Here is a 20,923-nt window from a genome sequence, read left to right on the forward strand (position 1 = left end):
TATCTAGAAGATAGACACAAAGCACTGGAGTAACTCTGCGGGTCAGGCAGCATCTCTGGAGAAAAGGTGACGTTTCGGGTTGAGCCCATTCATCAGACTGCTGAAGGTTCTGATGAAGGCAATCCGATGAAGGGTCCCTCTTCGGTGTGTCTATCTTCGGTGTAAATCAGCATCTGCCGTTCCTTCCCCCACATGAAGTTATCCAGAGTTGGCGGATCATCTGGCAAGTAACACTCAGCGGTCCCATTTTGGGCCACCATGCTCCGTAATCCCCTCTTGGAACCTCACAGGTTGAGGATGCCTTCAGCAGAGAAGGGTGCCCAACAGTATAAATTAAAAGGATCATCAACAAAATGTCATAATTTGTTGATGGTTTAACACCAACCAATTGCTCCCATACATAAAGAGTCTACAACTTCAGGTTCCTAGACGTGCATATCTCTGAAGATCTGTTCTGGACCCAGCTCATCGACAGAATCATAAAGAAAGCCCATCAATGCCTTAAAGAAGAGGAGATTTGGTACGTGGATGAATACTCTCTTGAACTTCTACGGGTGTACGATAGAGAGCACAATGACTAGTTACATGACAGCCTGGTTTGGCAATGCAAATGCCCAGGAACAAAGGAGATTACAAAAAATTAGTGAACACTGCCCGGTCCATCACAGATGCTGACCTCCCCACCATCGAAGGGATCTACAGAGTGGTAGACACTGCCCAGTCCATCGCATGTACCGACCGCTGCACCATCAAAGGGATCAACAGTACATGCCTCAAAAAGGCAGCCAGCTTCATCAGGGACCCAGGCCACCATGACCACACTTTCGTTTCACTCCTGCCATTGGGAAGAAGGTGCAGGAGTCAGTAAACTGTGACCTCCAGGTTCAGGAACAGCTTCTAACCAATAACTATCAGGCTCCTGAACACTACAAACGTCAACTGAACTACAACCTATGATCTGCCTGGGTTGCACTAGGGACTTTGGGCTTTTGTTTTGTTTATGCAGTAACATTGAGCTTTTTTAGTTATTTAACTTTGGTTTGTTTATGACATTATCTCTTAAGTTTTCAGACTTGGTGTGCTCCTGCAAGTTTCATTATTCCATTTCAGTACATATGACAATTAAACACTCTTGATTCGACTCTTGAAGGTCTCGAATCATACAGAATGACAAAATAATCACATTGAAAGGAGAGGGTGCAGAACAAGCTGCAAGAAGGGTGGAGAATGAGTGGATGTCATATGGAACATAGTGTGTAGAACAGTACAGCACAGGAACAGGCCTTTGGGTCCACAATGTCTGTGCTAAACTTAATGCCAATATAAAACAATCTCTTCTGCCTACACATGACCCATACCCTCCATTCCCTGCTTCAATGGAGCATCTTGGATGGCATGAATTATTTGGGCCGAAGGGTCTTTTTCCATTCTGTATGGCTTTAAACCATTTTAATGGTTTTAAAAATAATCTAATCATCGTCATGTTGCTCTTTGAGGGAGATTGCAGCACTACTGAACTGTCATCGTGCATTATATCAGAAGCTAAACTTTTGAAGTACTACATTGGAATGTAAAGTATGTTTTGAAAGGCGCTACATAAATGCAAACCTCCTTTATCGCAATGTACTGTATTGCATCCATGTAATAATTATAAGTAAATTCATTTAAGTTGGAGCTCTTGGATAAAGTCAAAAATCACCAAGACCTCTCATGCAATACCCCTACTTTAAATAAAAGGCTCCAAATAGTTGATGGCTTATTCGGTTGATATGGCTGATGGAAAAGACAGCTGGGTAATATCATGCCCCAAATTTCCACTCCAATTAATTACAACATTTCAAAAATAGATGCTGCATTTTTTACCAACTTTGGCATTGTGCAGAAATTAAGAAGGCACTGTACAACACTTAATACGACCCGAACTTTTAATTAAGAGTAATTTCCGACTAGTGAAACTCTAACATCATTAGTAAAAAGCTGCTAACCTCTTGGCTACCTTCCACCAGGGATGTTTTGCGCGGTAGTGTATAACACATTTTTCAAGTCATCAAAAGCTCCATGGATCTCAGCTGTGACACTGTGATCTTTGACATTTTCGATCTGGAATAGGGAGCTGAGCTGAGAATCCCTTCTGCCAATGGAGCTGTTTTGGAATAAACTTTATAATTATCAGTTGCCTACTTAATGTACTATTTACTAATTGGCTGGCACGCACGATGGCAAATCCATCCAAAGAAGAGTAAATTAGTCATTAACTAATAGACATAAGAATCGGTGCCATGCCACCTTTTCCGCAGCTGAAGATCCAAAGCCATCAGTCTGCATGTGCACGAATGTACGTCCTTAGTCTAAACTTTGAAAGAACTCAACTCCACGCTGTAAGACTGTAGATCTTTTTTCTAATTTCTGGCATCATGTAAAGGATCTGGAGACTTACCCTTTCGGTAGTTAGAGTCATGGAAACAGGCCCTTCGCCCAACTTGTCCATGCCGACCAAGATGCCCTCCATTTAAACTGGTCCCATTTGCCCGTGTTTGGCCCTTTCCTATCCATGTACCTGTCCAAGTGTCTTTCAAATCTTGTTCTTGCATCTGCCTCAAATACCTCTTCTGGCAGAAGCAGAGAACGGCAGATGCTTGTTTACCAAAGTAAGGCACAAAGTGCTGAGGTAAACTGCTGGGTACTTTCTGAGAACTACTTTCTCAGGCAGTTCATTACACATACCCACCATCCTGAGTGAAAAAGCTGCCTCTCAGGTTCCTATTAAATCTTTGCCCTCTCGTCTTAAACCGATGTCCTCTGGCTTTTAATTTCCCTACCCAGAGTAAAAGACTTTGTGCATTCACCTTATCTATTCCCATGATTTTATACACCTCCATAAGATCACCCTTCAGCCTTCTGCACTCCAAGGAATAAAGTCATAGCCTGCCCAACCTCTCCCTATAGCTTAGCCTCTCGAGTCCTGGCAACATCCTCGTAAATCTTTTCTGCACTCTTTCCAGCTTAATTCCTTCCTGGGGTGGGAGATTGCAACCTTCACGTGGTCCACCCTGTTTCGACGAATGTAATCAACCCGGCGTGCACAATCAAATAAGATCAAATAGAACAAGTTGTCCTACAACATTAGGCTGTTCATGCCATACGCAAGAAGAAGAAGAGAAAGACTTCCTTCCTACAGTAGAGTGACCAAATCTGAACACGATACTGCAAATGCGGCCTCAGCATTGTCATGTCCAACTGTAACATATTTCACAACTTGTGTACTCAATACCCTGACTGATGAAGGACAATGTACCGAAAGCCTTGACTACTAAGTTGCCCTTATGGCCGTGTAGGGTCATGAGGGGCGCGGATAAAGTGAACACTGTCTTTTTCCCAGGGTGGAGAGTTGTAAAACTAGAGGGCAAAGAGTTAAGGTGAAAGGGGAGAGCTCAGGGACACTCAGAAGGTAGTCCATAAATGGAATCAGGATTACGTGCAGGCGGATGAGATTGGTTTGTCTTGGCATCATGTTCGACATGGACATTGTGGGCTGAAGAGCCTGTATCAGTGCTGTACTTCTATGTTCTATGGACTGAGCTGCCAGAGGAAGCCAAAGCGGTGGATACAATACTGACCTTTTTAAAACTCATTTTGACAGATTTATGGACAGGAGGGTTTGGAGGGCTATGGGGCAATGGCTCAGAGGGCTATCAGGTAAACGCACAAGTCTTGTGCCCAGAGTAGGGGAGTCGAGGACCAGTGGCCACAGGTTCAAGGTGAGAGGGGAAAGATTTAACAGGAACCTGAGGGGTAACTTTTTTACACAAAGGGTGATGGATGTATGGAACGAGCTGCCGGGGAAGGTAGTTGCAACGTTTAAGAAATATTTAAACAGGTACGTGGATACAATAGGTTTAGCAGGATATGGGTCAAATGCAGGCAAGTGGGACTAGTGTAGATGGGGCATGTTAGTCGGTGTGGGCAAGTTTCCACGCTGTAAGACTCTACGTCTATGACTCTAAATGGGACTAGACCCGTACTTTCAGTCTGAAAAAGGGTTCTGATCAGGAACTGCTCCAGATCGAGCGCACGAGCAGACCAGACATTGGAAATGGCGCCAAAACATGGGGGCGTCAACATATGTAAATACGCAAAAATAATTACACTGTGCAGTTGCACATGCGACAAGTAAAGCTCCATTGAAACCTCGTCCATCCTTTTCCTCCAGAGATGCTGCCTGGCCCGCTGAGTTACACCAGCATTTTGTGTCTATCTTTGGGGCTGAAAGCCCTTTATCCGAGCTGTACAGTTCTATGGCTACACTCTCATCACCACAATTAAATTTGCTGTACAGGGTAATTTGAGGTCCAGAAGGACGGAGGGTGGGAGTGAGAGAGGAGAATACAATGTTGTTGCAGCATATGTACTGACAACTGAACTATGAAATTCTTACTTGCAGAAGATAACTGGTCCATAAACACAGTACTCATAGCTCACATTATAAACAAAACAACATCAATTAATTATAAAAGTCAATATTAGTGCGAAAAGCCAGCAGTCCCTAGTGCAACCAAAACACTTCATAGTTCATAGTTTAGTTGGTGTTTGTAGTGTTCAAGAGACTAATGGTTAGTTTTAGAGATACAGCATGGAAACAGGTTCTTCGGTCCACTGAGTCCACTGAATCCTACATTCGCATCCTACACACACAATTTCCAGAAGCCAATTAACCTGAACATCTTTTTTGTATGTGTTTGGTCATTTGTGTCATCTGTGAAAACCTCACAAAGATCACTTTTATTAAAGCGGTACTTATTAACATTAGATATTCGGTACCTCCAAACATCGATCCGGATTTCCCTCACTCACTGGATTATTTGGACATACTCGTCGCCGGGGCTGTGGCTGCGTTCAAGGTCTTGAGACGGAGGAGGACCTGTGGGAGCACTCGCCCCACTCCGGCGACGAGGATTGTGCACACACTCCCGAGTATATTCCTGGCAAACGTACGTTCTCTCAATAACAAAGTGGATGAACTGCAACTCCTGCATCGGACAAACAAGGACTTCTCTCGAGCCGCTGCCCTGTGCTTCACCGAGACCTGGCTGTGCGAGTCGACCATGGACAGCGCGCTGCAACTGGCTGGCTTCCAACTTCGCAGAGCGGACCGCGAAGTGGAGGCAGCGGGGAAATCAAGAGGCGATGGAATATGTTTCTATACCAACAAATGGGCTGGTGCAGCGACATCACGGTAATGTCAAACTTCTGCTCTTCCAATCTAGAATCCTTCTTTATAAACTGCAAACCCTTTTACTCTCCAGGGGAATTTATCTCCTTTATTCTTGCAGAGGGCCTACAGCAGCAATCTCCACCTGGCGCGGCTTACGGACATTGGAAGCCGCCGACTCCGGTAGGAGGGGGCCGACTCTGGTGTCCACGCCGCTGAGGACACCCCGCAGCCCCGACGTCGGACTTGTATCACCCCGGCGAGCAGTCTTGGACATCGGGCCGCCCATAGCTGCAACTGCGGAGGGCTTGGGGAGGCCCTGACCACGGGGAACAATGGAGGAAGAATGACTTTGGTGCCTTCCCACAAAGTGGGAAACTTTGATTCTGCTGTGTGGGGATGTTTTGTGTTAAATTCTATAGTGTGTTGAGTCCTGTTTATTTTTATTGTATGGCTGTATGGGAATTCATTTCACTGTGCCATCTGGCACATGTGACAATTAAATCTATCTTGAATCTTGAATCCTGCTTTGACTGCTTGGATTAGAATGTGTTCATGGAAGCAACCACAAGCCTTGATGAGTATACAGACACTGTATCATCATATGCCTGTTTTTGTGAGGCCAGTTGCATTCCATCTAGGACCCGGTTCAACAACGACAAGCCCTGGTTCACTGCAGAACTCAGACAGCTCCGCCAGTCTAAAGAGAAAGCCTACTGGAGCGGGGATGCAGACCTCTACAGGCAGGCAAAGTACAAGCTGAGAGGAGGAATCAGAGCTGCCAAGGAAAGGTACTCTGAGAAGTTGAGGAGCAAGTTCTTAGCTAGTATCTCCTCTTCAGCTTGGAAGGGCTTGCAAGAAATCACCAGCTGCAAGATACATTTATTTGTCACATGTACCAATTGGTACAGTGAAATGTGTGATCGCCATACGAATAATAAAGAGCATATAACACGATAGTCTTAACATAGACATCCCCACACAGCGGGATCAAAGTTTCCAACTGTGAGGGAAGGCTCCAAAATTCAGTCATCCTCCTCTGTTGTCCTTCCGTGGTCAGGGGGATCCCGAACCCCCCACAGTCGCCGCTACAGGCAGCCCGATTCTCAGGCCCGCTCACCTGGGTGATGGACGTCCGATGTCCAAATCGGCTTGGACATCCGAATCGGCCACCTCCTACCAGAGTCCGCGGCTCCTGAAGTCCCCAGGCTGTGCTGGGCTGGGATTCAATGCTGGCGGCCCTCGGAAAAGGGCCCCAGGACTCCGCGATGTTGAAGTCAGCGCCAACCGCACTGGAATCTCTGCAAACCACAGCTCCGATGTTGGAGCAGCAGGCCCACCACTCCGGAGATTCAACAGTGATCCAGGTAAGCAATCGCCCGCTCCGCGATATATCCAGCGCTGTGCTGCCGCTGCTGAATCTCTGGTCCGGCAGGAAAGGCCACTCCAATCCAGGTGGTTGGCGGCGAGGAGAGGGGCGAGTACGCGACTCGGAGAATATTCGCGTCCTCACCAGGAAGTGACTGGGAAACGGTTTCCCCCTTACCCTACCCCCATGTAGAAAAGATAAAGAAATCTCCAAAACAAACTTGAAAAATGACTAAAAAATTTAAGAGAGAAAAAAACAGACAGACTGTAGGCAGAGGCTGCCATCAATGTGGCGCCCCTAGTGGCCTTTCCGACAAGAGGAAAGCCACTCGCTCATTGGACAATCGTCAGCTGATCAACGACCGAATGAGTTCTACTGCAGATTTGACAAGCAGAAACGTAACCCTGATACCCCCTCCTCCACAACAACACAGCCAGACCCCAGTCTGCAAAAAATGGACCCTTCTACAACCACTCCTCCCCATTCACCACTTCACACCTGCTTAATGCAAGAAGGTACACAAAAATGCTGTAGAAACTCAGCGGGTGCAGCAGCATCTATGGAGCGAATGAAATAGGCAACGTTTCAGGCCGAAGAAGGGTTTTGGCCCGAAATGTAGCCCATTTCCTTCGGTCCATAGATGCTGCTGCACCCGCTGAGTTTCTCCAGCATTTTTGTGTACCATTGATTTTCCAGCATCTGCAGTTCCTTCTTAAATACTTAAAGCAAGACTCCAGTCTGAAAATACTGGACCCTTTCCCACCCACTCCTCTCCAATCACCACTTAACACCCAATTACAGCCTGACTGCAAACGACTGCGGCCTCGTCCACTCCCCACCACAGTGTGGCCAGGATGGTGTGGGTCTTTGATGATGCTGATTGCCTTTTTTGAGGCAGCGACTCCTAATGGGATGACAGAATGAACAGTGATTTCCGTGATGGTGGCAGCTGGAAGCACTACTTTGTGAAAAAGATGTTGACCTGGGTCTTGGGTTCTCACACCTAGCACTGCTCCCTTTTGCGTTCAAGCAAAACATTAATCAGCTAGCAGCTGATTATTAATACTAACAATTTACATCTCACATTTAGTCAGAAGCCATTTGGGGCAGCACAATGGCGCAGCGGTAGAGTTGCTGCCTTATAGCACCAGAGACAGAGTGACCATCAATCACCTGTTCACTCGAATTCGATGTTATCCCACTTTTGCATCCACTCCCTACACACTGGGGGCAATTAACCTACAAACCCACACGTCTGAGATGTGGGAGAAAACTGGAGCACCTGAAGGACACCCACGTGGTCAAAGGGAGAGCGTACAAACTCCACACACAGACAGCACCCGAGGTCAGGATCAAACCCAATACTCTGGCACTGTGTGGGAGCAGTTCTACCCACTGCGTCATTGTGCAATTTCACTATGGAAATAACATTACTGGATAGAGATTATTATTAATTGCTTATTTTCTTATGTGAAGAGATTGTCACAACTGCTGCTAATATTAACGGGCTATATAAAGGTAATGTGCCGAAGAGAAGTTCAAATTATTTTAATTGTGCTGTGATTTGCAAATATGAGTTTTATAAAAGCTTTGATAGTGCACTTTAAAAAAAAATTATACAAATACTTTTATTCAAAAAAATTAAAATGAATATACAAATTAGCACAATCAGAGACTGCCTATGTTGAGTTTTACAAACAAACGACCATCAAATTACAGCAGCAACTTTATCAACAAAACTCGACCTTCTGCAGCGATCACCGTTCACGGAAGGCCTCCAAAATCCCCGTGGACACCACGTGTTCCCTCTCCAAGGACACACACGGGCACGGATGTAGGCCCGGAAAAGGGGCAGGCAGTCAACCCTAGTGCGGCATAGTGCACTGGGAGTTCTTGGTTGGTTAGATCTCAAATGTGTGATAGTGCGTAAAAACATGCAATAAGCATAATAATTATTTTTGATAATTGATGTTATGTAAGTGCAAATTATAGAGAGAGTATTCTGATCCAAAACAAAGTTGGGAATATGTGGGGAACAGAACATGTGCTTTGCTAAGTTGCGCCTATCTCCTGCAATTTCTGGAATTTGTATCAGTCATACAGCATGGAAACAGGCCCTTCAGTCTAACTCACCCACGCCGACCAACCTTTTATCCGAAAGCCTTGGGACCAGACACTTGTCGGATTTCGGACATTTTCGGATTTCCGAATGGAAGATTTTTAGCGTAGATTAGGAAGGTAGCGCGGGCGGCTTGAAAAGTCTGGAGCGGCTGCCTCCTCCCCGGACACCGGGGAATCATTGTAAATCATTGCATAAATGTTAGTCAGTTAGTTTGGAGGGATTTTATGTGGGGGGGGGGGGGGGTGGGGGGTAAAGGGAAAATTTTTGATTCTTAGCCCCCTACCTGGTCGGCGACTCCCAACATCGCGGAGCTGGGGGCTCCGTCCGGCCGCGGGCAGCGCTGGTTGGAGCTCCGACCCCGGCAACTCTACCCCTGGCTGCGAGGCGCTCCAAATCCAGCGCCGCCCGCGGCGAATGTTGGGAGTCGGATGCCCGCAGCCCCAGCTCCGCGAATGTTGGGAGTCGGTGGCCACAGAGCTCCGGAGCTTACTGCACAGCGACCCGGTAAGGCATTGCCCGCTCCCCGCTGGTATCCCAGTGCTGCGACGCCGCCGACTCCCAACATTCGCGGAGCTGGGGCTGCGGGTGTCCGGCCGCGGGCGGCGGTGGATTTGGAGCGCCTCGCAGCCAGGGGTAGAGTTGCCGGGGTCGGAGCTACAACCGGCGCCGCCCGCGGCCGGACGCCCGCAGCCCCAGCGCTGCGGAGCTTACTGCACGGCGACCCGGTAAGGCATTGACCGCTCCCCGCCTCTCCGACCAGGTAGGGGACTAAGAATTAAAGTTTACCCCTTCACCCCCCCTTCACATAAAAGCCCTCCAAACTAACTGACTAACATTTAAGCAATGATTTACAGATGTTTAAGTGTCTCCCCGGTCTCCGGGGAGGAAGCAGCCGCTACAGTAGTACAGACCTGGGTTGACCGTGGGTCGTTTCGGGTTAAGTTTGGCGTCGAACGCGAGCTTTGGTATGCAGACGACATCCTGGAAATAATGGCCGGTTTTCTGAGTTTTTCGGTTTCCGGAACTCCGGATAAAAGGTTGTGCACCTGTATAACTAAAACCAGGTTACTCACCGTTCTCCTGTGCTGCGTGTGCAACAAGTTTCGTTCTGATCAGTGGTATATCGTAAATGTTATCGAGGTTTAAAAATCTTAAAAACCGCACGTGCGCAGGTTCCTTCAGTCAGCACCACACAGATTGGTCTCTTCTGTCAGTCAATGCCACATCCTGGATGGCGATGCCCCTTCCTGCCCCACCGGCGGCTGCCTGGCCCGCCTCGCTCACAAACTCCTCTCTCCCCTCCTCATAGTAACTTGTCTACCGTCTCCCCCACCATCGGCAGCGGCCACGGTGATGGGCTCAATGGAGGCCCAGTGAAGGCCCTGGTCCAATCTCTCTCTCCCTCATCATTCACCCCTCTCTCCCGCCCACCCTCTGTGGCAATGGCAGTCCCGTCTACCCATCCCCCCTGGTCCATCTCCTCCGAAGCTGTTGCGGTAACTCACCCTCACGGCCCTCTTGGAGATCTTCTCCACCAGCTCATCGAAACTCGTGGTGCCCATCATGCCTAACACTGACTCCATCCCCCCCCCACCCCCCCCACAGCGAGTAGGCAGGGCGGGGACGGACCAAGCGGCAGCAGCGGGCGGTCAGACAGAACGGGGGGACGGACCGAGCGGCAGCTCAGCCGGAGTGAGGGAGAATTGGGTTGCAGGGTGGCCGAGCGGTTTGCATGGAGTTTGAGTAACTCACATGTACACGCACACACACGGTACAAACTGGTCCAATCGTCAAGTCAACGGGATCTAAACCAGTTGCTGCCTTACAGTGCCAGAGATCCGGGTTCAATCCTGACTACATATGCTGTCTGTATGGAGTTTGTACAATCTCCCTGTGACCACGTGGGTTTTCTCTGGGTGCTCTGCTTTCCTCCAACACTCCAAAGACATACAGGTTTTTAGGTTAATTGGCTTTGGTAAAATTGTATATTGTCCCTTGTGCGTAATACTGCTCATGTACGGGGTGATCGCTGGTCGGCGTAAACTCAGTGGGATATGGGGATATGGGCAAAATGCAGAAAGGTGGGACTAGTGTAGATGGGACATGTTGATGGGTGTGGGCAAGTTAGGCCGAAGGGCCTGTTTCCATGCTGAATGCCTCTATGAATTTACTGCCACATGAGGAATGGTTGAAATGGTTAACTTGAACTACACCCACCAGTCTGAACAAAGGTCCTGACTTGTAACGTCGCTTGTCAATTCCCTCCACAGATGCTGCCCGACCTGCTGAGTTCTTCCAGCAGGTTATAGAACATAGAACAGTACATCACAGGAACAGGCCCTTTGGCCCACAATCCTTCTGCCAAACATGATACTTAGCTGAATTGATCTCATCTGCCTGTACATGATCCATATACCTACATTCTCCGCACTGCCATTACCTATCTAAAAGCCTTTTAAACGGCACTATTGTATCGTATCAACATTCACCACCAACCATGGCAATGAGTTCCAGACCCCCACCACCCTCTGTGTAAAACAACTTGCCCCGCACATCTCCATTCCTCTCTCACCTTATAGCTGTGCCCTTTAGTGTTCGGAGTTCCACCCTGCAAAACAGGGTATGTCCGTCGACTCTATTTATGCATCTCGTAATTTTATATACTTTTATCAAGTCTCCCCTCAACCTCCAACAATCAAAGTCTGTCCAACGTCTCCCGGTACCCGAATCTCTCTAATCCAGGCATCATTCTGGTAAACCTCTGCACATTCTCCAAAGCCCCCATATCCTTCCTGTAATGGGGCGACTAGGCTGCACGCATAAAGCAAGAAATTAAATTTAAAGGAATCCTTAAAAAAAGTTGTGAAAGATATGCAGGAGAAAAGTTTAGCTAAGAGGGATATGGATAATGCAGGTGAGATTGGTATAACTTGGCATCATGTTCGGCGTGGACATTGTGGTGCTGAGGGCCTGTTCCTGTGCTGTACTGTTCTATGAGAAAGGTCCAGACCCAAACCATTGCCTATCCATGTTCTCCGGAGAAGCTGCCTGATCTGCTGAGTTACTCCACAATTGTGTGTCTTTTTTTAGTCTGAAGAAGGAGGCAGACCCAAAAGATGCTGCCTGACTCACTGAGTTCCTCCAGCACGTTTTGCTCAAGATTCCAGCATGTGCAGTTCCTTATGTCTCTTGACCTAGCATAGGTTCAGTGGGAAAACTTCCAGGCAGAAACAGTGGACGTTTATGGACCATTATTTGATCCATGAGAGACGGTTCAGCATTAGAACAAAATATTACTCTAAATAATATTCACCATCACCTGTACAGCAATTTAGGACTTTCACAGGAGTTCTGATCTTTTGCACAGTTTGGAGTTGTGAATCTGTGGAATTCTCTGCCTCAGATGGCAGTGGAGGCCAATTCTCTCGATGCTTTCAAGAGAGTTAGACAGAGCTCTTAAAGATAGCGGAGTCAGGGGATATGGTGAGAAGGCAGGAACGGGGTACTGAATGTGGATGATCAGCCATGATCACAGTGAATGGCAGTGCTGGCTCGAAGGGACGAATGGCCTACTCCTGCACCTATTGTCTATTGTTTAGTTTAATTTAGATACAGCGCAGAAACAGTCCTTTGCTGTAAGGCAGCAACTCTACTGCTGTGCCACCATGACTGCTTGATTGTAATCATGCATATGCTCTCTGCTGATTAGTTAGCATGCAACAAATGCTTACGTTCAGTCGGTATATGTGGCAAAAAAACTAAACTAAACAAGGTTCCCGACCCAAAATATCAACCATCCTATTTCTCCAGCGATGCTGCCTGACCTGACCCACTGAGCTACTCCAGCACTTTATGTCTATCTTCAGTACAAACCAGCATCTGCAGTTCCTTTCTACACAACCTTTCACTCGCCAGCATTTGTCCTACCCCCACCATCACAACCAATCTGGTCTCGACTGAAACATCATCTATCCATGTTCTCCAGAGATGCTGCCTGACCTGCTGAGTTATTCCAGTGCTTGTGTCCATTCTAGAATCAATGAGCGCAGACAATACAGTCATACAAACATTTACCTGAATTGCCAGAAAGATCCATTGCCGACATGTCTGACAGGAGACTACTTCCGCCATTGCCATCCTCCTCAGCCTTTGGCTCATTATACAAGTCCCGATCATCAAGACTTGTCTGCTCATCCCTTAATGTAGCCATCAGGTCTAGCTTTGCATTATCCGTGTTGTTCTGCACGTTAGATGGATCTTGATTTTCTTCAGACGAGTCTGCATAAATAGAGAATAAATCAGGATTGCGCAGACATAGAGGTGCTGCCTTACAGCGCAAGAGACCCGGGTTTGATCCTGACTGTGGGTGCTGTCTGTATGGAGTTTCTACGTTCTCCCCGTGGCCTGTGCAGGTTTTCTCCAAGTGCTCCGGCTTCCTCCCACACTCCAAAGACGTACAAGTTTGTAGGTTAACTGGCAAAATTGTACAATTGCCCCTAGTGTGTGTAGGATAGTATTAGTGTACGGGGTGATCGCTGGTCGGCGCAGACACGGTTGGCTGATGGGCCTGTTTCCACACTGTATCTAAACTAAAATCTAAAGACAGTCCAAACTAAAATAAACTCTAAAGGGGGTATTAAAAAAAAGTAGAGAAACAATGAACTGCAGACTCTGGTTTTGGTCTCAGTATCAATAAACGATGTCTGCCATCTGAGACTGAGATGAAGTGTGAGTAGTGTGGGGAGGCACAATGGCACAGCAGTAGAATTGCTGCCTTTCAGCGCCCGACACCCGGGTATGATCCTGACCACCGCCACTTCACTATGCCACCCCTTTTTCAGACTCATGAAGGTCCATCAGTCTGAAGAAGTGTCCTAACTAAAATGATCAGCAGTCAATCCCCTCCACAGATGCCGCAGCACTTTATGTTTTGCTCAGGATTCCAGCTTTTTTTTGTCTTGAACTTATTTATCTTAGCACATTGCAACCTCACAGCACCCAAGATCATAAGTACAAACAGTGTGTATGTAAAATGTACAGTAAATAATTTTAGTTTTAGCTTTCATAGTTTAAATACAACAACATTGGATACAGTGGTGTCTACATCTAAATGTTACTTGGGAAACATGATTTACTGGCAGGCCATCCTACCAACAACTAGAGAGCAGTCCTGAACTCCTATCTATTTCAGTGGAGACCCTCGGACTAACTTTGATCAGACTTCACTGGCTTCATCTTGTTCTAAATATTATTCAAGTTATTCCCTTTATCATGTGTCTGTATCCTGTGGACGGCTCAATTATAATCATGTATGTTTTTCGGCTGACTGGTTAGCAGGCAAAAAAATATTTTACCTCGATGCATGTGAAAATAAACTAAACCCAAACTAACAGAGTTCCCGATGATTTTGCAATTACTCCGTTTACCAGGTTTTGTTGTTTATAATTCACGGTAGGAATGTTTGCACTTGACGAGGGAGGGATGGTTTAAGCTTCAACTGAGAACAACGCTGTTCTATTCTTCCCTCATTTCACCAAGGTGGGAACGGTCAAAGTTAGTAAAATGACAGTACTGTTACATTGAGTACGGAGTGCCCATCTACACCTCAAAACCTAGCCCAGGCAAAACACACACCTCGAAATTGGATGTCACTCTCTGATAGATCACGAAAACACAAATGTGCTTGCTGCTAACAAACAAACAACTCGTTTGCAAAATAAATATCACAGAATTATGTTAGAGTTGGCTCTGAGCAAATGGGAGAGGTTGGGGAGGCTCAGACTCTAATCCATGGAGCACAGGAGGCTGAGAGGTGAGTTTATAGAGGTGTACAAGATCATGCCATTCAGCTGCAAAGTTTGCAGTCAGGATTCATGAGGATGTTGCCAGGGCCTGAACTATAGGAAGAGGATGAACAGGCTAGGATGTTATTCCTTGGAGTGCAAGAGGCTGAGGGCGATCTTATAGAGGTGTATAAAATCATGAGGGGAATAGATAGTGTGAATGCACAGTCTTTTACTGGTAGGGGAATCGAGAACCAGAGGACATACATTAAAGGGGGGGGGAAAGATATAGTAGCAACCTGGTAGGTAACATTTTCACACAGAGGGTGGTGGGTGTATGGAATGAGCTGCCAGTTGTTGAGGCAGGTACTATCACAGCATTTAAGAAACATTTAGACAGGTTCATGGAAAGGATAGGTTTGGAGGCATATGGGCCAAACCTATCCGAATGGACGGTTGGAACCAGATGGAAGCAGTGTAGATGGGACATGTTGGTCGGCATGGGAAAGTTGGGCTGAAGGGCCTGTTTCCATGCTGCATGACTCTATTGTAGACGATGTTGGTGAGGCAGCTTGAGAGCACATATTACCAGGTTCAGGAACAGCTTCAACTCCATTATTATCAGACCACTGAACAGTCTTCCCATAAGACGGGCAGGTTTGTAGCTTAATTGACCTTTGTAAATTGCCCCTGGTGTGTAGGAAGTGGAAGTGGGATAACACAGCTAGTGTGAATGAGTGATTGATGCTTGGCATGGATTCGGTGGGCCGAAGGGCCCATTCCCATGCTGTATCGTAATCAAGAGAGCTAATGCAATAAAGGCAAAAGATTAGCTTAAATTAATTTAATAGTTACAACAATGGAATTGCGCTTGTCAGTATTGACTCAACTTTCCACGAAACGTTATAGTTTGTTAACACTGCAGCAATCATCCCATTGTTTCAGTTTAGTTTAGTTTAGAGATAGTGTGGAAACAGACCCTTTAGCCAACCAAGTCCACGCCGACCATTGATCAGTCTGGGTTCCGACCTGAAACATCACCTGTTCCTTTTCTCCAGAGATGCTGCCTGACCCGCAAAGTCGCTCCAGCACTTTGTATCTACCGATTATCGATCACCTGTTCACACTAGTTCTATCCGACATCCTAGGGACAACATACAGAAGCCAATTAACTTACAAACCTGCGCATCTTTGGAGTGTGGGTGGAAACCGGAGCAACCGGAAGAAACCCACGCAGTCACAGGAAGAATGCACCAACTCTGTACAGGCAGCAGCCTGTTGGGTGCGGGCACACTGTCAGGTGGAGAAACATTGCAGTTGAGAACTTACCTTCTGTGTCGGTGTTGCAATCATTGCCAGCTAGTATATCTGCAAGGTCCTCGTGACCCGTCTTTCGCAAGATGTCCAAGAACTTGGAGAACCAGCCTGGAGGTTTCACCACTAATCTTGTCAGTAGCTCGCGGATTCCTGCTTTTTCTCCAGACTTGGCGGTTTCCTGCATAACCTAAAGAGACAGACTCAGGTTAACGTTGAAGGATCTTTTCACAGCCCTGCTATGATTCACACATTTTTTGTGCCATGTACAGGTGCCATGTAGCGTCGCCTGCTGGCGTACGCAGAGATCGAACCCGGCGTTCTGAAGCCGCGTTCACACAACCTGGGAGGGGCCGCTTGTTTTGCGCGGTTTTTCACTTGCGAGCGTTAGTTCAGCGCTGACCACCGTTGTGGGCAGACGTGTCCATAGAACCTGCATACTGGCAATCAAACTTGGGAATAAAGAATTGTTGAAAACTCCAGTAGTCGTTTCTCAGACCACTAAAACACAATGCTTTTAAACCATTTGGCATGACATAGCAAATTATAGTCTAAACACACAGTTCTTTGAACTGGTAGGGACCTGGTGCTAAATAATCTATTTTATAGATACAGCATGGAAACGGGCCATTCAGCCCAGAGTAGACATCAACCATCGCTCACCCATCCACACTAATTCTATGTTATCCCACTTTATCATCCATTCAAAGTCAAAGTCAAAGTAGCCTTTATTCGCTGCAGTGTAAGAGATTGCAACCTTCACGTGGTCCACCCTGATTCGACTAATGCAATCAACACGACGTGCACAAGCAAATAGAGCAAGTTGACCTACAACTTTAGGCTGTGCACGCCATACGCAAGCAGAAGATCCACTCCCTGCTTACGAGGCACAGTTTACAGAAACCAATATACCTACAAACCTGCATGACTTTGGAGCATGGGAGTAAACCAGAGCACCCGGAGGAAATCCACGTGGTCACAGGGCAAACATACAAACTCCGTACAGACAGCACCTCTGGTCAGGATCAAACCCGGGTCTCCAGAGTCGTGAGGCAGCAAATCTACTGTTGCACCACTGTGCAACTGTGAAATTCTACATTCTAATAATATACACAGCTTAGTCACTATCTGAGCAACAAAAACACTACAAATATTTCTAACAAGGTGGGGCAGTTTTCATAAAGGCATTTGCTGCATATTGACTCATGAGGTCCATTACAGATCAGTGCGAGGTGTAATTGGAGTCAATAGAAGCAACCTCCCTCCCATTAACACCTCACGGTGCCTCGACAAAGCCACCAGCATAATCAAGGACGAGTCTCTCCTCTTCCATCATGCAAGAGGTACAGAAGTGTGAAACATAGAAACATAGAAATTAGGTGCAGGAGTAGGCCATTCAGCCCTTCGAGCCTGCACCCCCATTCAATATGATCATGGCTGATCATCCAACTCAGTACCCCGTACCTGCCTTCTCTCCATACCCCCTGATCCCCTTAGCCACAATGGCCACATCTAACTCCCTCTTAAATATAGCCAATGAACTGGCCTCAACTACCCTCTGTGGCAGAGAGTTCCAGAGATTCACCACTCTGTGTGAAAAAGTTCTTCTCATCTCAGTTTTAAAGGATTTCCCCCTTATCCTTAAGCTGTGACCCCTTGTCCTGGACTTCCCCAACATCGGGAACAATCTTCCTGCATCTAGCCTGTCCAACCCCTTAAGAATGTTGTAAGTTTCTATAAGATCCCCTCTCAATCTCCTAAATTCTAGAGAGTATAAACCAAGTCTATCCAGTCTTTCTTCATAAGACAGTCCTGACATCCCAGGTCTGGTGAACCTTCTCTGCACTCCCTCTATGGCAATAATGTCCTTCCTCAGATTTGGAGACCAAAACTGTACGCAATACTCCAGGTGTGGTCTCACCAAGACCCTGTACAACTGCAGTAGAACCTCCCTGCTCCTATACTCAAATCCTTTTGCAATGAAAGCTAACATACCATTCCCTTTCTTTACTGCCTGCTGCACCTGCATGCCTACCTTCAATGACTGGTGTACCATGACACCCAGGTCTCGCTGCATCTCCCCCTTTCCCAATCGGCCACCATTTAGATAATAGTCTGCTTTCCCGTTTTTGCCACCAAAATGGATAACCTCACATTTATCCACATTATACTGCATCTGCCAAACATTTGCCCACTCACCCAGCCTATCCAAGTCACCTTGCAGTCTCCTAGCATCTTCCTCACAGCTAACACTGCCCCCCAGCTTAGTGTCATCCGCAAACTTGGAGATATTGCCTTCAATTCCCTCATCCAGATCATTTATATTGTAAATAGCTGGGGTCCCAGCACTGAGCCTTGCGGTACCCCACTAGTCACTGCCTGCCATTGTGAAAAGGACCCGTTTACTCCTACTCTTTGCTTCCTGTTTGCCAGCCAGTTCTCTATCCACATCAATACTGAACCCCCAATGCCGTGTACTTTCGGTTTGTATACTAATCTCTTAAGTGGGACCTTGTCAAAAGCCTTCTGGAAGTCCAGATACACCACATCCTCTGGTTCTCCCCTATCCACGCTACTAGTTACATCCTCGAAAAATTCTATAAGATTCGTCAGACATGATTTACCTTTCGTAAATCCATGCTGACTTTGTCCAATGATTTCACCACTTTCCAAATGTGCTGCTATCCCATCTTTAATAACTGACTCTAGCAGTTTCCCCACTACCGACGTTAGACTAACTGGTCTGTAATTCCCCGTTTTCTCTCTCCCTCCCTTCTTAAAAAGTGGGGTTACGTTTGCTACCCGCCAATCCTCAGGAACTACTCCAGAATCTAAAGAGTTTTGAAAGATTATTACTAATGCATCCACTATTTCTGGAGCTACTTCCTTAAGTACTCTGGGATGCAGCCTATCTGGCCCTGGGGATTTATCGGCCTTTAATCCATTCAATTTACCCAACACCACTTCCCGGCTAACCTGGATTTCACTCAATTCCTCCAACTCCTTTGACCCGCGGTCCCCTGCTATTTCCGGCAAATTATTTATGTCTTCCTTAGTGAAGACGGAACCAAAGTAGTTATTCAATTGGTCCGCCATATCCTTGTTCCCCATGATCAACTCACCTGTTTCTGACTGCAAGGGACCTACATTTGTTTTAACTAATCTCTTTCTTTTCACATATCTATAAAAACCTTTGCAGTCAGTTTTTATGTTCCCTGCCAGTTTTCTTTCATAATCTATTTTTCCCTTCCTAATTAAGCCCTTTGTCCTCCTCTGCTGGTCTGAATTTCTCCCAGTCCTCCGGTATGCTGCTTTTTCTGGCTAATTTGTACGCATCATCCTTCGCTTTGATACTATCCCTGATTTCCCTTGTTATCCACGGATGTACTACCTACCCTGATTTATTCTTTTGCCAAACTGGGATGAACAATTTTTGTAGTTCATCCATTCAGTCTTTAAATGTCTTCCATTGCATATCCACCGTCAACCCTTTTAGAATTAATTGCCAGTCAATCTTGGCCAATTCACGTCTCATACCCTCAAAGTTACCTTTCTTTAAGTTCAGAACCATTGTTACAAATAAAGCGAACTAAAGGCATGGGGACATTATTTTTGACTGGGCTACTGTGGTCTATTTATTTATTTAACTTTTTTACTGTTTGTTATGATGTTTACAGAGTACCATGTTTACATATCTGTTGTGCTGCTGCAAGTAAGGGTTTCATTGTTCCTATTCGTGACAAATAAAACACTTTTCACTCTTGTTTCTATTCCTGACTTCGTGTCTTTTTTTGTAAACTAGCATCTGCAGTTCCTTGTTTCTCCTCCAACACTTTGTGCCTTTTTTTTGTAAACTACCATCTGCAGTTCCTTGCATCACATATTCGCGTCAGCAGATTGGCAGAGATACAGTCGACTGAATTAAAAAAGGGACTCACGTTTTCCAGGTCATCCATGGTAAAAATGTCTCTATTAAAACATTGGACGGCCACTTCACGGGGGGTCATCTTGCAGATCAAGGTTGGGGAGAGGAGTCTGACCAGCTGCACCTCCAGGTCGTTGCGGGCTTCCAGAGAAGGTGGCATCAGATTTCCTGCCTCGGGGTCAATGTATTGGGCAGCATATGAACAACCCCCCTCTCTCAGCGCGGTGACAAACTGGACAAACCAACCTTCTGCTGATGGCCTCTGGGTGATCTTGGTCAACAGCAGGCGGGCGCCCGCCTGGTTGCCCTTTTGTGTCTTCCTTGCTCTGATCTCCTCCTTGTCCGCCTCGTTCATGAATTGAATGAAGTCCAACACGGGTTCCACCTGGATGATTTCAACCAAGCGGTTGTGAAAGCACCCCAGGAGCTCCAGACGCTGCTGCTGTAAGTCGCCGCCACTCATACCTCCTCTCTTCCAAGCACCCGCCCGACCTTTGCCAAATAAGCTCTTCGGAAACTCTCCGGCGCTGTGAGCACTCCCTCCCTCTCCCCTCTGCTTTTAAAAAAGGACACCGACTTTCACTTTCGATTCCGTTCTGCAATGCAGAGAAACATTTGTGACGCGTCAACCAGGGGACTTTATATTGGGATGGAGAGGAAGCAATTACTGCATGAAAACTTAACGCCGGTTAAGTCCCTGCTCAGAGAACAGTCGAGCAAACAAAAAGGATTCACGTTTCAGTTTTTATTCATTGTTTTCTGCTAAGTGTGCTGGAAGAACTCAGCGGATCAGACAGCATCTATGGAGGCAAAGTTCTGAATCACTGTCATTTTCTCATTTGTCATTTACTGCAAAGCTGAAAAAAAGCCACGAGTCAGGTAGCATCTCTGAAAGAATGGAATTGGTTTCGGGTCGTGACCCTTCTGGCTGCTGCCTGACCCGCTGAGTTGTGTCCAAAGATCCCATAGCAGAGCAGAGCAGAGCTCTGCTATAGGATCTTTGGTTGTGTCCAGCTTGTAAACCAGCATCAGCAGTTCCTTCCTTGTACCTTGTACCTTCCGAAGAGTCCACCAGGGACTATACTGGAAGTTAGACAATTTTATACTGGACAATTTTTACACTTATCAAGCCAATTAATCTACAAACCTGTATGTCTTTGGAATGTGGGAGGAAACCGAAGATCTCGGAGAAAGCCCACGT

General features: G+C 46.6%; 1 protein-coding gene across 2 annotated transcripts in view; it reads right to left on the reverse strand.

The window, feature by feature from the left end:
- ifih1 (interferon induced with helicase C domain 1) overlaps positions 1-20,497 on the reverse strand; it is a 68,684-nt gene extending 48,187 nt beyond the window's left edge. Inside the window, exons 1-3 of one of the 2 annotated variants that reach the window (XM_055638145.1) lie at positions 19,736-20,497; positions 15,813-15,987; positions 12,775-12,978 (exon numbers count right to left, since the gene is read on the reverse strand). In XM_055638145.1, coding sequence (XP_055494120.1) covers positions 12,775-12,978; positions 15,813-15,987; positions 19,736-20,185 — 829 coding nt within the window. In that variant the 5' untranslated portion in view covers positions 20,186-20,497. The remainder of the gene's footprint in view (positions 1-12,774; positions 12,979-15,812; positions 15,988-19,735) is intronic. The other variant, XM_055638147.1, reaches the window with a different exon arrangement.
- Between the last annotated feature and the right edge of the window lie 426 nt (positions 20,498-20,923).

Source organism: Leucoraja erinacea, chromosome 7 (genome assembly GCF_028641065.1).
Source record: "Leucoraja erinacea ecotype New England chromosome 7, Leri_hhj_1, whole genome shotgun sequence".
In the NCBI taxonomy this organism is placed as follows: Eukaryota; Metazoa; Chordata; class Chondrichthyes; order Rajiformes; family Rajidae; genus Leucoraja; species Leucoraja erinaceus.